At 31.9% G+C, this 16852-nt stretch overlaps 1 protein-coding gene across 1 annotated transcript in view; it reads right to left on the reverse strand.

The window, feature by feature from the left end:
- Positions 1-16852, reverse strand: part of LRP1B (LDL receptor related protein 1B) — a 1837899-nt gene that overhangs the window by 228284 nt on the left and 1592763 nt on the right. The window contains exons 55-58 of the mRNA XM_034642051.1: positions 13764-13947; positions 9148-9233; positions 3371-3493; positions 1023-1204 (exon numbers count right to left, since the gene is read on the reverse strand). Coding sequence (XP_034497942.1) covers positions 1023-1204; positions 3371-3493; positions 9148-9233; positions 13764-13947 — 575 coding nt within the window. The remainder of the gene's footprint in view (positions 1-1022; positions 1205-3370; positions 3494-9147; positions 9234-13763; positions 13948-16852) is intronic.

Raw genomic sequence — 16852 nt, forward strand, 5'->3', positions numbered from 1 at the left:
AAATATACAGTGACACAATCACATTGCCAATTGTAAACATAAGGGACCAAAAAACATAGATACAACATATTAGCAAGAAGCAAAGTCTAATTTTTGTATATGATATGATAAAAGCAGTGATTTCATGAAACTTATTAAGTGAAATTAATTTACGCAGCAGAAAATCTAGAGCACTACAGTTATCATAATACTTGTTACTCTGAATGTGTCCTATTTTAAAAATTCAAATTTTCCCTAAATTTGTTATTTTAACAAGCATGTTGAGTAGGTTGAACTTCTACAGAGACCATTCTGCAGTCTGTAATCACTCTAAATTATAATTAAAAAAAAGGAAAGGCATGCTTTCTCTACCAAAACAACATAATTAAAAGTGAATGATAATGGTCATAATCTTTAGAACTGTAGCAGCCATACACTTGACTTTGACACCTAAGCTCTAACACCTTACTGTGTGTTCTTCCCTCGTCTGGAATCTCCAGGCTGCTGTCCTTAACCCTTACAATGACTTCTTTTGCACAATGAAATGCAACTGAAACATAGCTCCAATATGAATCTTTCTCAATACATCCACTGTGCGATCCCTTTGGAACGCATGCATAATGCACCTTGTTATTTATTACCCATAGATGCTACTTCCATCTCTTGCCCTAAAGTTGGTACAGGACTTATATTATCCATATTTGTGACCCACCACAATCGCTGCCTTTCCTCCAAGATTTAAAGGTATTAAAATTAGAGAAATCTGTACATTTTATTCATTTCCACTACATTTATAGATTAACTAGAAAAACATTTGCGTTTAAAACTTTTAAAAATACTTGCTGGAAAATCTCATCATTTTAAATATTTTTCTTTTTCACTGTGATAGTCACATCTCTATTTTGAATTCTCAATAAGAATGTCTACACATTACACTTCATATTGGTTTTCATGTTAAAACCTACGGAATGGGATTTACCACATTGAACATGTAATCCACAATTTCAATCTTTAATTTAAGATTTTCAATGTTTGTTACACACCCAGCTCGAGGATCCAAAGACAGGTCCCGGGGGAACTTCAGCCTTTTGCTAACAAGTATAGTAGGGTATAAGCCATTGAGTTTGGACACTTCAATGATCCTCTTTTCCGTGTCAGACCAATAGAGGTTTTTTCCAATCCAATCGACAGCAAGTGCATTGGGGACAGCTGTGTTATGCACTACCTAACAAAATAAGAATTTAAAAAGTTAACAGTGTAAATACCTAGTTTAAGAACTGAGCAATTGCTTCTTGATTTTTACAGAGATTATAGAATTCTATTTAAACGCTAGAAATGAATCTAGATAAGCATAAAACATAGAACAAATTTACCCTAATAATTAAATTACTTACTTGTTTGTGATAGGAGAAATTACCATATCTGTAATCAGGCCCCTAAAAATGACATATGAGTTTAAGAAGTAAACACCAAAATAAAAAGCTGTTGGGCAGCTACAAAGTTGTTCATGACATTTTTGTTGTAGTTTACCTGTCTTCTGAAAATCGGGGGGGAGAAATACTATCACACACAAAGACAAACACAGAATTATTGATATTATTGATCTTTAACAGGTTTTGGGGAAGATACCAATGGCATTCTCCACTCTCCCAACTGCTCTTGCCCTGCTTAAATTATCTACTACAACAAGAGAAAAAAAATACAAGTGAGGACATACATCATTTTAACCTAACCAAAGGAAGTGAAGTTCATACAACTGCTAAACTTGATTCTAACCCATGTCAATATCAACTATTATAAGGATATAAACTTTGTACGTACAAATATGATGCATATAAAATAACCAAAGAGTCTATGTGACTGCTATTTCTGAGTTCTCAGTGCTTTGAGGATTATGTGAAAGGAGAAACTGAAACTTGGGGCTATATAGAAGCCAATGGTTAGAGACAAGAAAGCAATAATGAAAGTTTATAGTTATCCTTTCCCTAATGTTATCAATAGTAAAGATATCATATATATGTGTGTGTGTGTATATATATATACATATATATATGGTATGTATGTGTGTGTATATAATATATATTATATATATACTTAGGTATATACCTACACATACATATATGACTACATGAGCATTTTCAGCAACGAATGGCATCAATCTACTATATTGAATTGCAAGATATCTTTTCTTCTTTCTCCCAAATTCCACTTTAAAAAATTGGCATGGCTGATAATTTACATGAAAATCAATGAATTAGTAATATCAATAGAAATATGATTTATTTTGTGACCCTATGTTATGACACGATTTAAAGTCATAATGGGTTAGCAGTATCAAGACAGTAGATAATTAATCCTTTAAAAATATTAACATATATTCAAAATATATAAAGGTGACCAAAAATTTAAATGTCTTGTAAAAAAAAATATGCTCAAGTTTGGGTAATGCTACTTTTACAGTTTTTATATAATTAGTCAAAGAAAAGACAAAATTCATCTGCATCTTTGTTCTATAAATACAGATATTTCATTTGTAAATTATCAGTTTATACATAAATACAAAAATAAAGTTTATACATAAATATAATCATACTGGTTGTCTTGGCGTTGCATATACACATTTTGAGATTTTATTAATATTTTCAAAAATGATTGTTCTGACTAAAAATTTCTATATGATATTATACATGGCTACAAAAAAAGTTGCTCTATGTACTTAAATTCAAATGCCTTTATAATATATTTTATTGCATATATGCAGCACAAATTATTTTATTTTATTATTTCAAATAATTTTATTTTAAAAAATTAAGATAACACAGTGCTCACTTCAGCAGAACATAAAACTCAAGATAACTCAGAAATAATGCCAAGTAGCTCACATCTAGAATGTGACATGTATTTAATTATGATGCTGTCTGATCAGAACATTCATGATTTTACAGAAATGGATTCAATTATTTCCATGTATAGGAGTTTAATTTTAATAGTGCTATAATTTCAATCTAGAGTCTAGTAATTAATTTTTTCAATTATAGATTCTCAGACTCAACTTTCCCTTTTACATAAATCACCACAATTGCAGGTCAGGCCCTAATCATTCAGGCAGAAGCATCCCTCACGTTTTCTGGGGTTCTGAATAAAGTTCTGAATTTTATTTACCCAATCTGATTTTTATCTTATTGCAAGTAATAATGTCAAAATGAAACATACGGATTAAAAAGCCTCATATTTCATATTTAAAGTATGTATTAACACTGTACAAATGTGAAATTCAAATCAACCTAATATATTCTATGAGTTGTATCATTACCATCAAATAACATTTTCTATTCAAGTCAGCTATACTAATAAGCTATCCAATAATCCCATCATTGTAACATGTAGTTACCTTAATATCACTTCCATTTAAACACATTCTATTTATGCGGCTGCCATTGGGTCGGCTAGAATCAATCCAATAGATGAATTCTTCTCTGTAATCAAAATCTATACCAATAACATTGTTTAATCCCTAAAAATAAAAAAAGGATATGTTTGAATAATAGTGAATGGAAATTATTTTTAAATGCTTTAGTAGTTCATAAGAATGACTATCTTCTTTTGAATCTAAATAGTTATAGTTATTACAATGAAGAGAATTTGTGACCAATTCTTTTTAAAGGCATTTTATATTACATCTTCTCTATACCATACACTTAAGATGTTGCATAATTTATTTGAAAATATTTTCCATGTAGGTCACAAAAATTTTGGAGTTCTTATAGATAAAGATTTAAGTAAATAGCCAGTATCGTGTGTGGAAAAAAAAACAAAACTGCTTTTAGGGAGATAAAGTGAAACACTCTCACTTTAGGTTAATGTTAAAAAGTATGAATTTAATGTCATTATTATCTGTTGTGTAGGGTAACTGGAAGAGAGAGTACATCTAAATTGGAAAGGCTGAAGATCCCTGAAGATTGAAAATGAGCCCTGGATAGCCATCTGATGGAAGTCAGAAAAGAAGGCTTAGAATCTACTCTGTCCAAAATCATTTGTCTCAATAACATAAATCAGCTGCCTTGTTTAGCTTCTTCTTGCTTCCAAGGGGCCTCCAGCCAACATGGCGCCATATTAGAATTTAGAAGTTATAATCCCAGTTAAGTATTTGACCAAAGAGGAACTGCATGGCCAACATCTTTTTATTCCACATGGAAATATGAGGAAATGCCTGTCTCCAGACTCATGTCTTTTTTAGAAGGTAAAAAAACTGAACATGAATCCAACTGATAGGTTTCTGGATACTACAGTTCTTTGGTCTGATAGGTGTGCCTTTTGACGGATTTGATTTAAGAATTGTATATCAGGATCTAGGAATCTTTTTAGGTGAATTGTTCAAATGATTGCTTAGGGGCTAATTTAATTCTGACCTTTCATTAGGGCTCCTAGATTTACTACCCCAATGGACCAACAAAACCTGGATCAGGATTTCAATTGTGTTAACTCATTTTAAGGCTTGGATAGTTTCTTAATATATAAATTTTATGTATTAAAAAATAATTGACACTATAGACATTTGGCAAAGCCCTAAGAGATCTTCACCATATCTTTATATCTGTTGTAAACTTGCTTACATCTATATTCAACCTAAAATTGTAATTAAGTCTCAAATTGTTTTAGGGGTTATTTATGAGGCTATAGTCCTATGAGTAAGGATTAGTACCTTCAGGGAGATGGGCTGTTTCGTTTAGTTGGAGGAGAAGGGAAAGGGAGGATGATAATTACCACATCTGGGTTCAGTTTCCAGATCTATTCCCCAAAATTAAAATCAGATAATGACCCTGCATTAGATTTACATACTCTTTTATAAGACTTGGGCCAAGGCTAAATTATTACTGTTCATATTTTATTTCTTTCCGATGATCTAGAAGACTAAAGATGGCCTAGTTATAGAAGCAAGTCAGAGAAGATTCTGGCAAATACTGATTTTTTCTTCTCTCAGCGGGCTAAATTCTAGTGGTGATGGCATTAAAATCATAGGTGCAAAATCTTATATTTTTAGTTGGCTTAATATGAGCAATCTCTTTCTTCAGTCTCAGATTATAAAGTTAACCTGAAATACCCTGATCCCTTGAAACTGCCTGCCATTGGTCATAAGTAAGAGACACAAATAAACAAACATGACTGTGTGTAAATTACTACACCCACATGAATAAACACAAGTATACTTCTTAACTGACATTACTGATCAAAAATAACCACCATAAATGCTTAAAAAAATCAGTCACAGATTCAAAAGATTTGTTAAATATTCATTCACAAGCTAAAAGCTGGAGGACTCCTTAACTAAATGCACTTCAGCATACATATCNAGTTGGCTTAATATGAGCAATCTCTTTCTTCAGTCTCAGATTATAAAGTTAACCTGAAATACCCTGATCCCTTGAAACTGCCTGCCATTGGTCATAAGTAAGAGACACAAATAAACAAACATGACTGTGTGTAAATTACTACACCCACATGAATAAACACAAGTATACTTCTTAACTGACATTACTGATCAAAAATAACCACCATAAATGCTTAAAAAAATCAGTCACAGATTTAAAAGATTTGTTAAATATTCATTCACAAGCTAAAAGCTGGAGGACTCCTTAACTAAATGCACTTCAGCATACATATCTAGGAAGCTCTCTATGCAAAATCAAAGTTTTAAAAATATAAATTGAATTTGGTCCAAGTTCTGTAGAGAGTTTAATTAATTCACTCCAACAGTAGTTTGTAATATCCTTTCTGTTCAAATGCTTTTAACAGCAGAGGAATAAGGTAAATGTGTTATGGTTCTGTGATGGCCAGCAATTCAGATGGATGAATTAGAGCTTTATAGAGAAAAGCATTTTGTCACTAACTTTAGGAAAGATTCACCCAATCAGGGCAGAATTATCTATTCTTTTCTTTACAATAATCAATTTAGATAATGAAAATCCAATTCCAAGTTCAGCAATTCACTATAATAAATTAAAGATATAAATGCAAAGGAATTGAAGCTCTGAATTCTGACATATCTATCTAACCAAGCTGGTCATTTTTTCTACAGCTTTATCCTTAATCCCCACAGAAAACTTTACAATTCTCTCTTTGCAGAATCATATGCAAGGAACATTAAAACAGCCAAGGGCATGGTCAAAATAACGTCTAAACACTAGAGTCATCCCAGTGGTTTTAGAGCTGAAAATTGGTTTCATCAAAATCCTATTTGCTTCTTTCATTTCTATAGCTGAAGATTTGCACCCTTTGGTTCAAGATGATTAATTTAGGAAATTGTGTTTTGTTTCTCTATGCAATTTTCCTGGAATAAAAGCCACTGCTAGGATTAAACTGGGTAACATTGGAAAGCCACTTGATTAATGCACTTAACTTAATAAAATTAATAGTTGATTAATGCATTTCGCTTCCAAAATCCATGTTATTAAAGTACATTTTCTTTATGCATGTGGTGTATGAATTTAAGTTATAGCTAGTCTAGCTACAACTATGTTTTAGAATACATAGGGTAAAAAATAATCTACCAGTTGTTATAATTTTTCACTAAAATCCTTCATGAGATTGTACAGACTACAACAAAGAGAATAAAATTCAAGATATTATGGTAAATTGTTCTTCCTAATCATCTACACACAAAAAAAAATCCTCCCAAATTTAAGTCAAGGATGTCTTTTCACTTATTTTGACTGAGAGAAAATATGGGGAGATAATTACTTCCGTTTTTTACTTCATTCTGCACATGTAGACAGAAATCTCTGAGAGAAAAAAAAATGTTTCTACTGCCTAGAACTCCTTGAAAATTCCTATAATGCTATAATGAAATGTAGTTAAAAATATCTTCCCTGACAGAAATGATATATTCCAAACAGACTTCAGGCAAAACTGGATTTAAGGCTTCTGTCTAGTTTTTTGGGTGTCTATTTCCTTACTCAGTGATCACATTAATAAATGCTTTCCAAAGACACAGATGTTCAGAGTCCTCATGAGCATCCTCTTTCTTCTCACTCTCTCTTCATTTTCATAAACACTACACTAAGAAACCTATCTGAAAGTCATCCCCACTTAGGTACTAGTGATTGGCAATAGTTGAAAATGATACCAGGAAAGAAGTGCTATCTGAACGTGTGCACTAAAGCGGTCTGGATATATGAAATAGACTTAAATGATGCATACAGGAAAAAATCATTTTGTTCCTTTTAGAACAATCTCTGATAACGCATTAGGCATGAAAACAACAAAAGGGATACCAGCAGAAATGTCCTGAATCACAGGGTTGGAAAATAAAGCAAGGAGGTGTCACTGAAGCTCTGTTATGGTCTTCATGAAGTCAATAAATATTGTTGCTATTTTAGTTATTAGTTCAACTGAGCTTATACACAGAGTGTCCTAAAGAGAGAACTTCCTCCCTTTCTGATAGCAGAGTCTAAAAGGAAGAAATGTTAAACAAATAAACAAAAACAACCTAGTAAAGAGAAAATAAGCACGTCCCTTTTCCAGATACCATATAGGAAATCAGTGGCTGGCACATTCAACTTTGAAGGTATAGAGAGGCTTGGAGGGGGTATGGAGTCCTACTCCAAAAGAAAAAGACAATTTTCAATATTTTGTAACTTTGCTATAAGCTTAAAATTAGACTAGACAGAAAAAAAGAATTAAGTTAAATAATGTAGAAAACATTTGGGCAGCAAACATTTTTCACACTTATATATGCTAAAACTTTCTCCCCATTGTTGTATTGATCTTCTATTATCTTCTATAATACAATCTTATATTATTACTCATTATTATTCTCATATTATTCATCTCTTAAAGAGACAGTGGTCTAATTCTTATATTGTAAATAGATTTGTTTACTTTTTATAAACATGAAAATATTTTACATTTTCCCAATCTCTGCAGGGTTCACAGTTAGAGATGCCTCTCTCCAATGATACAGTGAATGTTGCTGGCACACTCTAATATCAAGAGCAAGAATCTAAACTTCACAGACATTCATGAACAAGTATACCTGTGGCGAGCACATGGGAAATCTGAGAATGCCAGTGAATTGGACAGCATTGGCCTCTATGTCAAAGTGTTAACTGCAACACAGTTTGGATCATGGATGTTCAAGGATGTGAGCTCAGCACTGCTATATCTCCCTATTTATTTTCATGAGTAGCCTGAAATCTAGATTTTCATGTGAACTTTTCATTTCTAATCTGTGACTTAGAGGAAAACTGGAAAATCCAACTGTCAAGGAGAGTCAGTATCCCAGTTGCTAATGAATATTTGCACTTAAAATGAAACTAAATTCTCAAGAAAAATGAATGAAACTGACAATGGCAATGGAGGAATCCATCAGTAGGTGGCAAAAATAGTTTTAGTTAAGTAAGTATTCTTTATGTTGCTGAAAAATCACCACACGAATGGCTTTCTTTGCCTAGGCCTAATGCGGGCATAAACATATTACAAGAACAAGAAATGCCCTTATTTTTGGCACACTTGTCCTAGACAGTGCTTTCACATATTTATGTCACTATTACATGGTTTGGGGCAAAAAGACATCTGTCACAGAATAGACACCAACTGAATCTTCCCAAAGAAGCCATTTCTCCTGACAACTAAAAATATGCTATAACTAACTGCACGTGATTTCTCTAGTCCATGTAGTATTCACTGTAGTTTTAATGACTTGATTTTATGCTATTTTCATTGCAAACTGGGAGAAATAAAAAGTTGAGGTGAGCAATTCAGTTTTCTGTCATAAAATGGAAGTCATACCTTTTTATCTCAAATAACATATATAAGTAAACTGTGATAATATAGCTCAAACATCAAAACAGATAATTTTATGCTTTCTTTAATCTAGCTTTTTTGAGACAGTTTTTCCCTTCCATTAATTATACCTTGATTTATTTATTTATTTATTTATTTATTTATTTATTTATTTATTTTACTTTCTTAGATGTGGTGTGATGTGACAGGTTGGGAACATCACCTGGATAATTCAAACAAAATAAAATTTATGGTAATCTTTTATACATATATGCATATATCCATGAGTAAGTACTTCATAAATTCTAATTGTGACAAATTCCTTTAGTTCTAATGAATATCTGAAGTACCCATATTAGATATGAAATCATCATGACAATGTCATACCTGTTTTAAAAGTGTATAGTTGGAGCCATCAGTGCTAATTTTCCTTATCTCATGATGATCAGCAAGAATTAGAAAAGGTTCTTCATCTAAATACCAAGACAAAAACATAATTAGAATTTTATATGTATGGTTTTCAACTTTGCTTAGTCTCAACTTTAGTTTTTGCTGCATTATAAATTTAAATGCAGTGCCCTCTGGTAGATAATGGTTAAAAAATTCACACTGAGCATTTCAATTGATAATAAAATGGAAAAGTAGCAGATACCCAGGCAGTATGGAAAATCTAGATAATTCTAAATGGATCTCTCTTTCCTCAGTATTCATGAACAGCAGATTATTTAATTTATTTAGAATTGGTGGAAAATATCTGCTGTCATAATCTGACTTTTTAAAATGAGTTTCAGGAAAGAATAAGCTACACCTATTTCAGAGACCTACAGTACAGCTAATTCATAAAATCAGAAAAATCTTTCTTGATAATCAAATAAACAGGTTATGCTGTCAAAATAACTTTTGTGAAAATCAAGGGTATCACTGTCTACATATATTTGTTTTATCTACCTGAAGACTTCCCTTAGATAATTTTGGAACTCCGGATTCTATAATTTTTGTTTATTAATTTCACCTTTCGCCATAATCCAGCTTTTTTAATCCTTTAGTGGTCGTTAATGGTCTTTATTTCCTTCTTAAAATTTGTCTAATATGTTGTAGTATCTCATTTGTTCTAGAGTTCAGGAACGTTAATGGTAAGAATCTGACCATGTTCCAAATATATGAAGATCCTGTAAAACTTTAGATCGGTTTTCTCTTCAGATTTTTTCGAAACAAATGGATTTTTATTTTTATTTTTTAAAAGATTTATTTATTTATTTTAGAGAGTGAGAGAAGGAGAATCTTTGCTGAGTGGTAGAGCCTGATGGGGGGCTAGAAACAACGACCCTGAGATCATGACCTGACCCAAAGCCGAGTCAGATGCTTAACTGAGTGCGTCACCCAGGTGCCCTCCCACAAACTGGATTTGTAAATAAAAAATATTCAGAAAGTTTTTATAGCACATTTGTCTGAATATGTACCTGAATAATTTAAATTCAAATTGATCACATTCTTGATTGTTATTATCCTGGGTCAATTCAATTAAGTTTTGTTCAAACTCTTTTTTTAAAGAGCTTTTTTCTAAGATGAAGTCATATACTTAGTTACTTAGTTGCCTGATAGGCAAATTTACTTTTCAGGAGAAATTAGAAAAAAAAAGAGAAAAGCAATGAAAAAAGCAGTCACTTTATGGAATTTAATGTGGATTTTATTATAAATCATTTATCGTTATAGACTTATTGCCCTGTTTGTTTAATTTATATTAATAATTATTACTTTCCTCTTATCCTTTAGTTTCACAGTAAGTATATAATACATAGGGTGCTATATTGTATTTTAGCATACTTTATATGTCAGGGACTAGAAATGTGTTCCACACACATGGGACATCTTCCATTAGCAAGGGCAGCACCTCCAATCAATCATTCAGTCTTTATTGATGCTAAATTGAGATTCATAACCCTACTAAAGGGAATCGGCTCTGAAGTTGAAGGTGCTTTGCCATCTCTTGTCAACTATATTTATAAACATAAAATTAGTCAGTCATGGTCTACCTTAATACTTAGGCAGGTATGTTCTCTACTGCTTAAATGTAATACCTGAAATTATAAAACTCTTAGAAGAAAACATTGAGAAAAGTCTCCATTAAGGTCTTGGTAAAGATTGTTTTATACATAACACAATAAACACAAGTAATAAAGGAAAAATAAGCAGAACTACATCAAACTAAAAAGCTTCTGCACAGCAAAAGAAACAATCAACATAATTAGAAGGCAACCTATGGAATGGGAGAAAATATTTGTAAATTATATATCTGATAAGGTGTTAATATTAGGGTTAATCTTGGAAATATACAAAGAGTTCATACAAATCAATAACAAAATAAAATTGATTTAAAAATGGGCAGAGGAGGGCCACCTGGGTGGCTCAGTCGGTTCCGTGTCTGACTCTTGATTTCTGCTTAGGTCATGATCTCAGGGTTGTGAAATAGAACCCCATGTTGGGCTCTGTGGTGGGCATGGAGCCTGCTTAAGATTCTCTTTCTCCTTTCTCCCTGACCCTCTCCCCTCTCTAAATAAATAAACAAACAAATAAATAAAGTCCAGCAGAGGAACTGAACAGACATTTTTCCAAAAAAGACATACAAATGGCCAACAAGTACATGAAAAGATGCTCAACATCAGTAATCATCAGGGAGATGCAAATTAAAGCCACAATGAGTTATCACCTTACACCTATTAGAATAACTATCATCAAAAAGACCTGAGATGACAAGTGTTGGAAAGGATGTGAGAAAAGGGAAACTTTGTTCATTGTTGGTAGAAATGTAAATCCACTATGGAAAACAGTATGGAGGTTTCTAAAAACGTTAAAAATACAACTAACATATGAACCAACAATCTCGCTTCTGGATATTTATCCAAAGGAAATGAAAGCAGGAATCAAAGATATATCTGCACTCCCATGTTTATGGCAGCTTTATTCACAGCAGTCAAGACATGGAAACAACCTAAGTGCCCCTGAACAGATGAATAAAGAAAATGTGACATGTATACACATATGTATAAATATATGTTTATATATGTTTATATGTATCATCTGTATTCAAACACATATACTGATTTATATATTTGTATTTACACATATGTATATTATATAGTATGTAATGTATATGTATATTATATATAATATATATTCTATATTTTCTATATCACATACATATGTAATATTATACACACACATATACACACAATGGAATACTATTCAGTCATGACAAAGAATAAAATCCTGCAATTTACAACATGGACGGTCCTTGAGGACATTATACCAAGTGAAATAAGTCAGAGAAAAACAAATATTATGTGAGATCACATATACATAGGCTCTCAAAAAAGCCAAACTCATAGAAACAGAGAGTAGAATGGTGGCTACCAGGTATGAGGGGTAAGGGAAATGGGGAGACGTTGGTTAAAGAGTACAAACTTCCAGTTAGAAGACAACGAAGTTCTGAGAATCTAAGGTGATTATAGATAACAATACTACATACTTGAAAGTTGCTAAGAGAGTAGAGCTTAAATGTTATTGCCAGAAAAAAGAAATGGTAATTAGGTGAAGGGATGGAAGTGTCTAACACTATGGTGGCAATCGTATTTCAGTATATAAGTGTATCAACACATTATACACTTAAAAGTTACACAATTATAAAAATTTAAAAAAGAATAAAGTTGCACAGTTATATGTCAACTATTTCTCAGTAAAGTTGGAAAAAATCTATCCTCTCTTTAGCAAAAGATTTATGCTTCAGGAACACTTTGTTTTTGTATTAAAATTATTATTAGTTTCTAATTATTACTGTTAATGAGAAACAACTACAGCATGGATACATGATATAATAAGATCAAAATTGTAATCATTAGCATTCATCTCCTTTATACCACCCTTAGCAAAAAGCTAGAAATAACAAAAACTTTGACTGGTTTTTAGATTTTATCTCTTCATATGTCACTGATCGCATGATGTAAGTAGGTGGGTAAATAAAAAAAAAAAGCAGGCTCCAAATAATATGCAAATTGTTTCAGTGATGACTATTCCAAGAATAAGTAAAAATGAAATAAAAAAATCTGAAAGGGCTATATTTTTCTCCATAATGTGCAAAGGTTTAACCAGTTGAAAACTAATTTTAAGAATTTCTGTCACTGGTATTTATTTTATGTAAACAAATAAAATATCTAATGTTTTAACGTTTGTCACGTATATATGACATGCACATACATGAGACAGTAGCAATGCTAATTTGATTCATCATACTCAAAAACTATGGGGGTAAAAGACATATTGTGTACCATTTTTTGCTCATTTAAACAGTCATTATTTATTATATACTACTTTATATTATTTTAATATGTGTGATTTTCTCTCCTAATGAATTACAATATTTTAAAAATTATGGTCCACGTTCTAATGAATTTTCTAATTTACAAAATCAAACACACTACTTGGAACAAACATAAGTTTAATAATGTTTGCTGAATCACTGGAAGAATTCAAATAGTCCTACATAGCTGATTTATTGCTGTTGTTTTCATCATCATTACCATTATCATTATTGACCTCTTCTCCTTGGCAAACATATATGAATGTGTGTGGTGAGGGGAGAAGGAAAAACTATTATAATATAGTCACGATAAGCTCTTTAATAGTCTTGGCCAAACCTACTCCTAAGAACCTGTGATGCAGCAAAAACCGCTAGAAATAGTTTTTTTTTTTTTTTTACTTCTAAACACTCTCAAAATCTAGAAAGCACTTAATAATTCACAAGACCATAATGCAACTTTATTACAAACAGCACAGTTTGTGGACAGCATGCAAAATGAGAGTGACAGATTCCTATATCAAGGTAAGTAGGGAAGAATTTTGATTTCTCAGAAATAGCAAGGGGGAGTGAATTCAGTAAGAATGGCTATAAAACTCAGGATCCATATGTGTAACTGAGGTTGGATCAGTGGACAAGTGCAGTTCGATACCTGAGAGTGATTTGCAGCCATTTGGGTTATCAGGTTGTATTTCGTAGCCATCTGTACAGAGGCACTTGTAGGTCCCATATGTATTGATGCATTGCTGGCTACATGGAAATCCCAAGGAGCATTCATCAATGTCTACACATGTTTTACCATCATCCTTCAATTGGAATCCAGGCCAGCATTTGCACTGAAGAATGAAAAACAAGCACAATCAATTCATATCATTGTCACTGTCTTTTCCTATTGGATATCCCTTTAGCATGATTCAAGAAAGAAAATCATGTAAGAATAGATAATGGCAAGTCTTTCTGTGTCCAGTGATTTTAATAAGAATTAAGTATATTAACAAAGCTAAAGCTAAAAAAGAATTTTCCCAAATATCTTCATTTAATCATCTGACATTGGCAAAATTATAAAGGTTAACTGACATCATCAAAGCCTTGTGGCTCTAGCATGATGATGACCACAACACTAGTCAACTTCTTTTGTTCTTTTTCTATTACATCATATTGTCTTTTTAGAGGGCTTTAATAATCATAAGAATTAACTGTTATGTGGAGCTTTGAAGATCACTAACTTTTTTACATATTACTTTATCAGAGAGTTACAGAAATCTATGATGTAGGTATCATTATTTTTAGTTAACTGATGAGAAGCCTAGAGGCACAAACATGAACTTGCCTGGATAAAGCCAGTCAGGGAGCTGAGATTGTCTGTAACATACAGTACGGCTCAATTAATATTTATTGACTGGGTCTGATTCTGTAACTATGTTGATACTGTCTGGAGAAATAAAATAATAGTAACAATTTCCCCACTATAATTTAATCAATTTGTATCATCAAATCTTTCCTTCAGCATCTCTATCATGTACTAGATGAACCTCTGCTGATGATATGCAATATTTACTAACTGGCATGTAAATTCTGAATATAATGTCACACCATACATGTCCTTGCAGTCCTAAAAAAACAGCATGCTGTGATCTTGTGATCAGTCAGTCTTTCAGGTCTATACTCAGTTCCTGCCAAGTAGCATTTGAAAATTTCAATTACACAAGATCAACCTAGAGTTGACCAAATGATTACAGTCATGTTAACATTTGCAAACACTATTTAGCCCTCTCCGAATAAAGGAATGTGCGAATATTGAGTAAGACAGTGAGTTAAAAAGAAACCCTAAATTGTTAAGAGTAACTAGTATTCAAGAGTTACTCAGAGCAAACATTTAATAACCTCAGTCATTCATCTGAAGGTAAAAGTGATGGCAGAGTTTTGTATCTACTGGGAAAAATATTAGAGATATACGTGCATATTATTAAATAGTCAGCAAACAACTGACCTTTTTTTTTTAAGTACCAAAAAAGCATTCCTTACTTGGGGGAGAGGCATCATCATCTTCACCTGAAAGTGCTCTAAGGAGAATTTAAATACCTTTTATTAAGTTCTTTTTCCAGGAATGGATCCGTTTAAGCTCTTAGCACTTTCATCATTAACAATTTACACCAATAATTAGCTAATAATCCTCAGCAATTACATGTTGTTTTGTTTTGTTTTTAATCCTTAGGACCCACTGGCAAGCCAGCAAATCAAAGCAAAAGCTGCAGCTTGATTTCCCATACTCTCCTATCAAACTCTTATTTTCTTTGAGAACACTCGTCCTGCTACCTGATTTAGGAAGTCAAGATAACTGGTGCTTTGCTATGGCAAAAGAAAGTAAGATGTTTAACGTCACCTAAGTGGACACTTAAAAATGGTTATAATGGTAAATTTTATGTCAAGTATATTGTACCACAATTTTTAAAACTAATATTTTTTTGAAAAGAAAAGTGAAAAAATGACAGGATGCAAAAAGTTATCACTGAAAAGGACAGGAAAATAGATCATGTGGTCATGGGATTGGGAAACCAGAGAGCCACAGACTGACACAAGACTATACTGAATTCAAGATGTGCTTTAGGACAAGTGAAAGGAATTTTAATAGAATGTACTGAATTCCTCTCAAAGAGTATTATAAAAGGAAATAAACAGTGTCCCGGTTTTAATGGGATTTCTGAAAATCACTTTGAATGGCTAATGTCAGGCTTATAGAACTATTATATCAAAGAGACACCTTAGATAAAAACACATTTATGGAAAATCAATTTCTTAAAGTAAAATCGGTAAAAGTTACCAAATGTAATATATATTTCTATAAACAAATTAGTATGTTTAAGGTTATCTGTAACTAAAAAAAAATGTTTATTGAAAGAGAAGATTTTTTAAAAGACAATTTCTAACAATCCTTTAACCTTGTTTTATTTCATTTTTTAAAGATTTTATGTATTTATTTGAGAGAGAGGACAGCTTGCACAAGTGGGAGAAGAGGGAATAGCAGACTCCCCACTGAGCAAGAAGCCTGATACAGGGCTTGATCCTATGACTCTGAGCCAAAGGCAGATGCTCAACCACTGGAGCCAAAGCAACCCTAACCTTGTTTTAACAAAAACATTTTTGCTCCCAAATAACCCAAAGTTATCAATGGGAAATTCTACTAGTCTAACTTTCATAAATTGAATGAAGAAACTAATAATTATTTGCATCTTCAAAGATAAAAAAGGAGGGATTCATCTGTATTTAATAGAAAATAAGTTTAAAAAACTTTTCACCTTCATTTACAAAGAAAAACAATTTTTTATCAAAGTGAGATTTATATATATTTAATACCATCATAATTTTTCTCATCATCGAGAACTACTTCAAATTTTCCTGATTTGTATTAATTTTTATATAAGATCATACAGCCAACAGAAAGAAATGAAGCTACTCAAACATTTCCTATTACATTTGGATAAGGTTTTTTTTGCAGATTTTTAAGTGGTATTTGGCAAATGTTATTTTATTTCTAATATATACATTAAAACTTTTTTCTTTCCCAGAAGTACATTTATTTTTACATGGTAAATTATACTTTTCATCGAAATAAGATCCTTGCTTTTAGTAAATGTTATTACTCCCTTTTGAATAGTTAGATACATTGTATTTGCTTTATAACAAACGTGCAAATTGTTCACAGTCCATAAGGTCTAAATTTTGCTTTTGTAAGCAATTTTC

The sequence above is a fragment of the Ailuropoda melanoleuca genome, chromosome 2 (assembly GCF_002007445.2).
Source record: "Ailuropoda melanoleuca isolate Jingjing chromosome 2, ASM200744v2, whole genome shotgun sequence".
NCBI classification, from domain to species: Eukaryota; Metazoa; Chordata; class Mammalia; order Carnivora; family Ursidae; genus Ailuropoda; species Ailuropoda melanoleuca.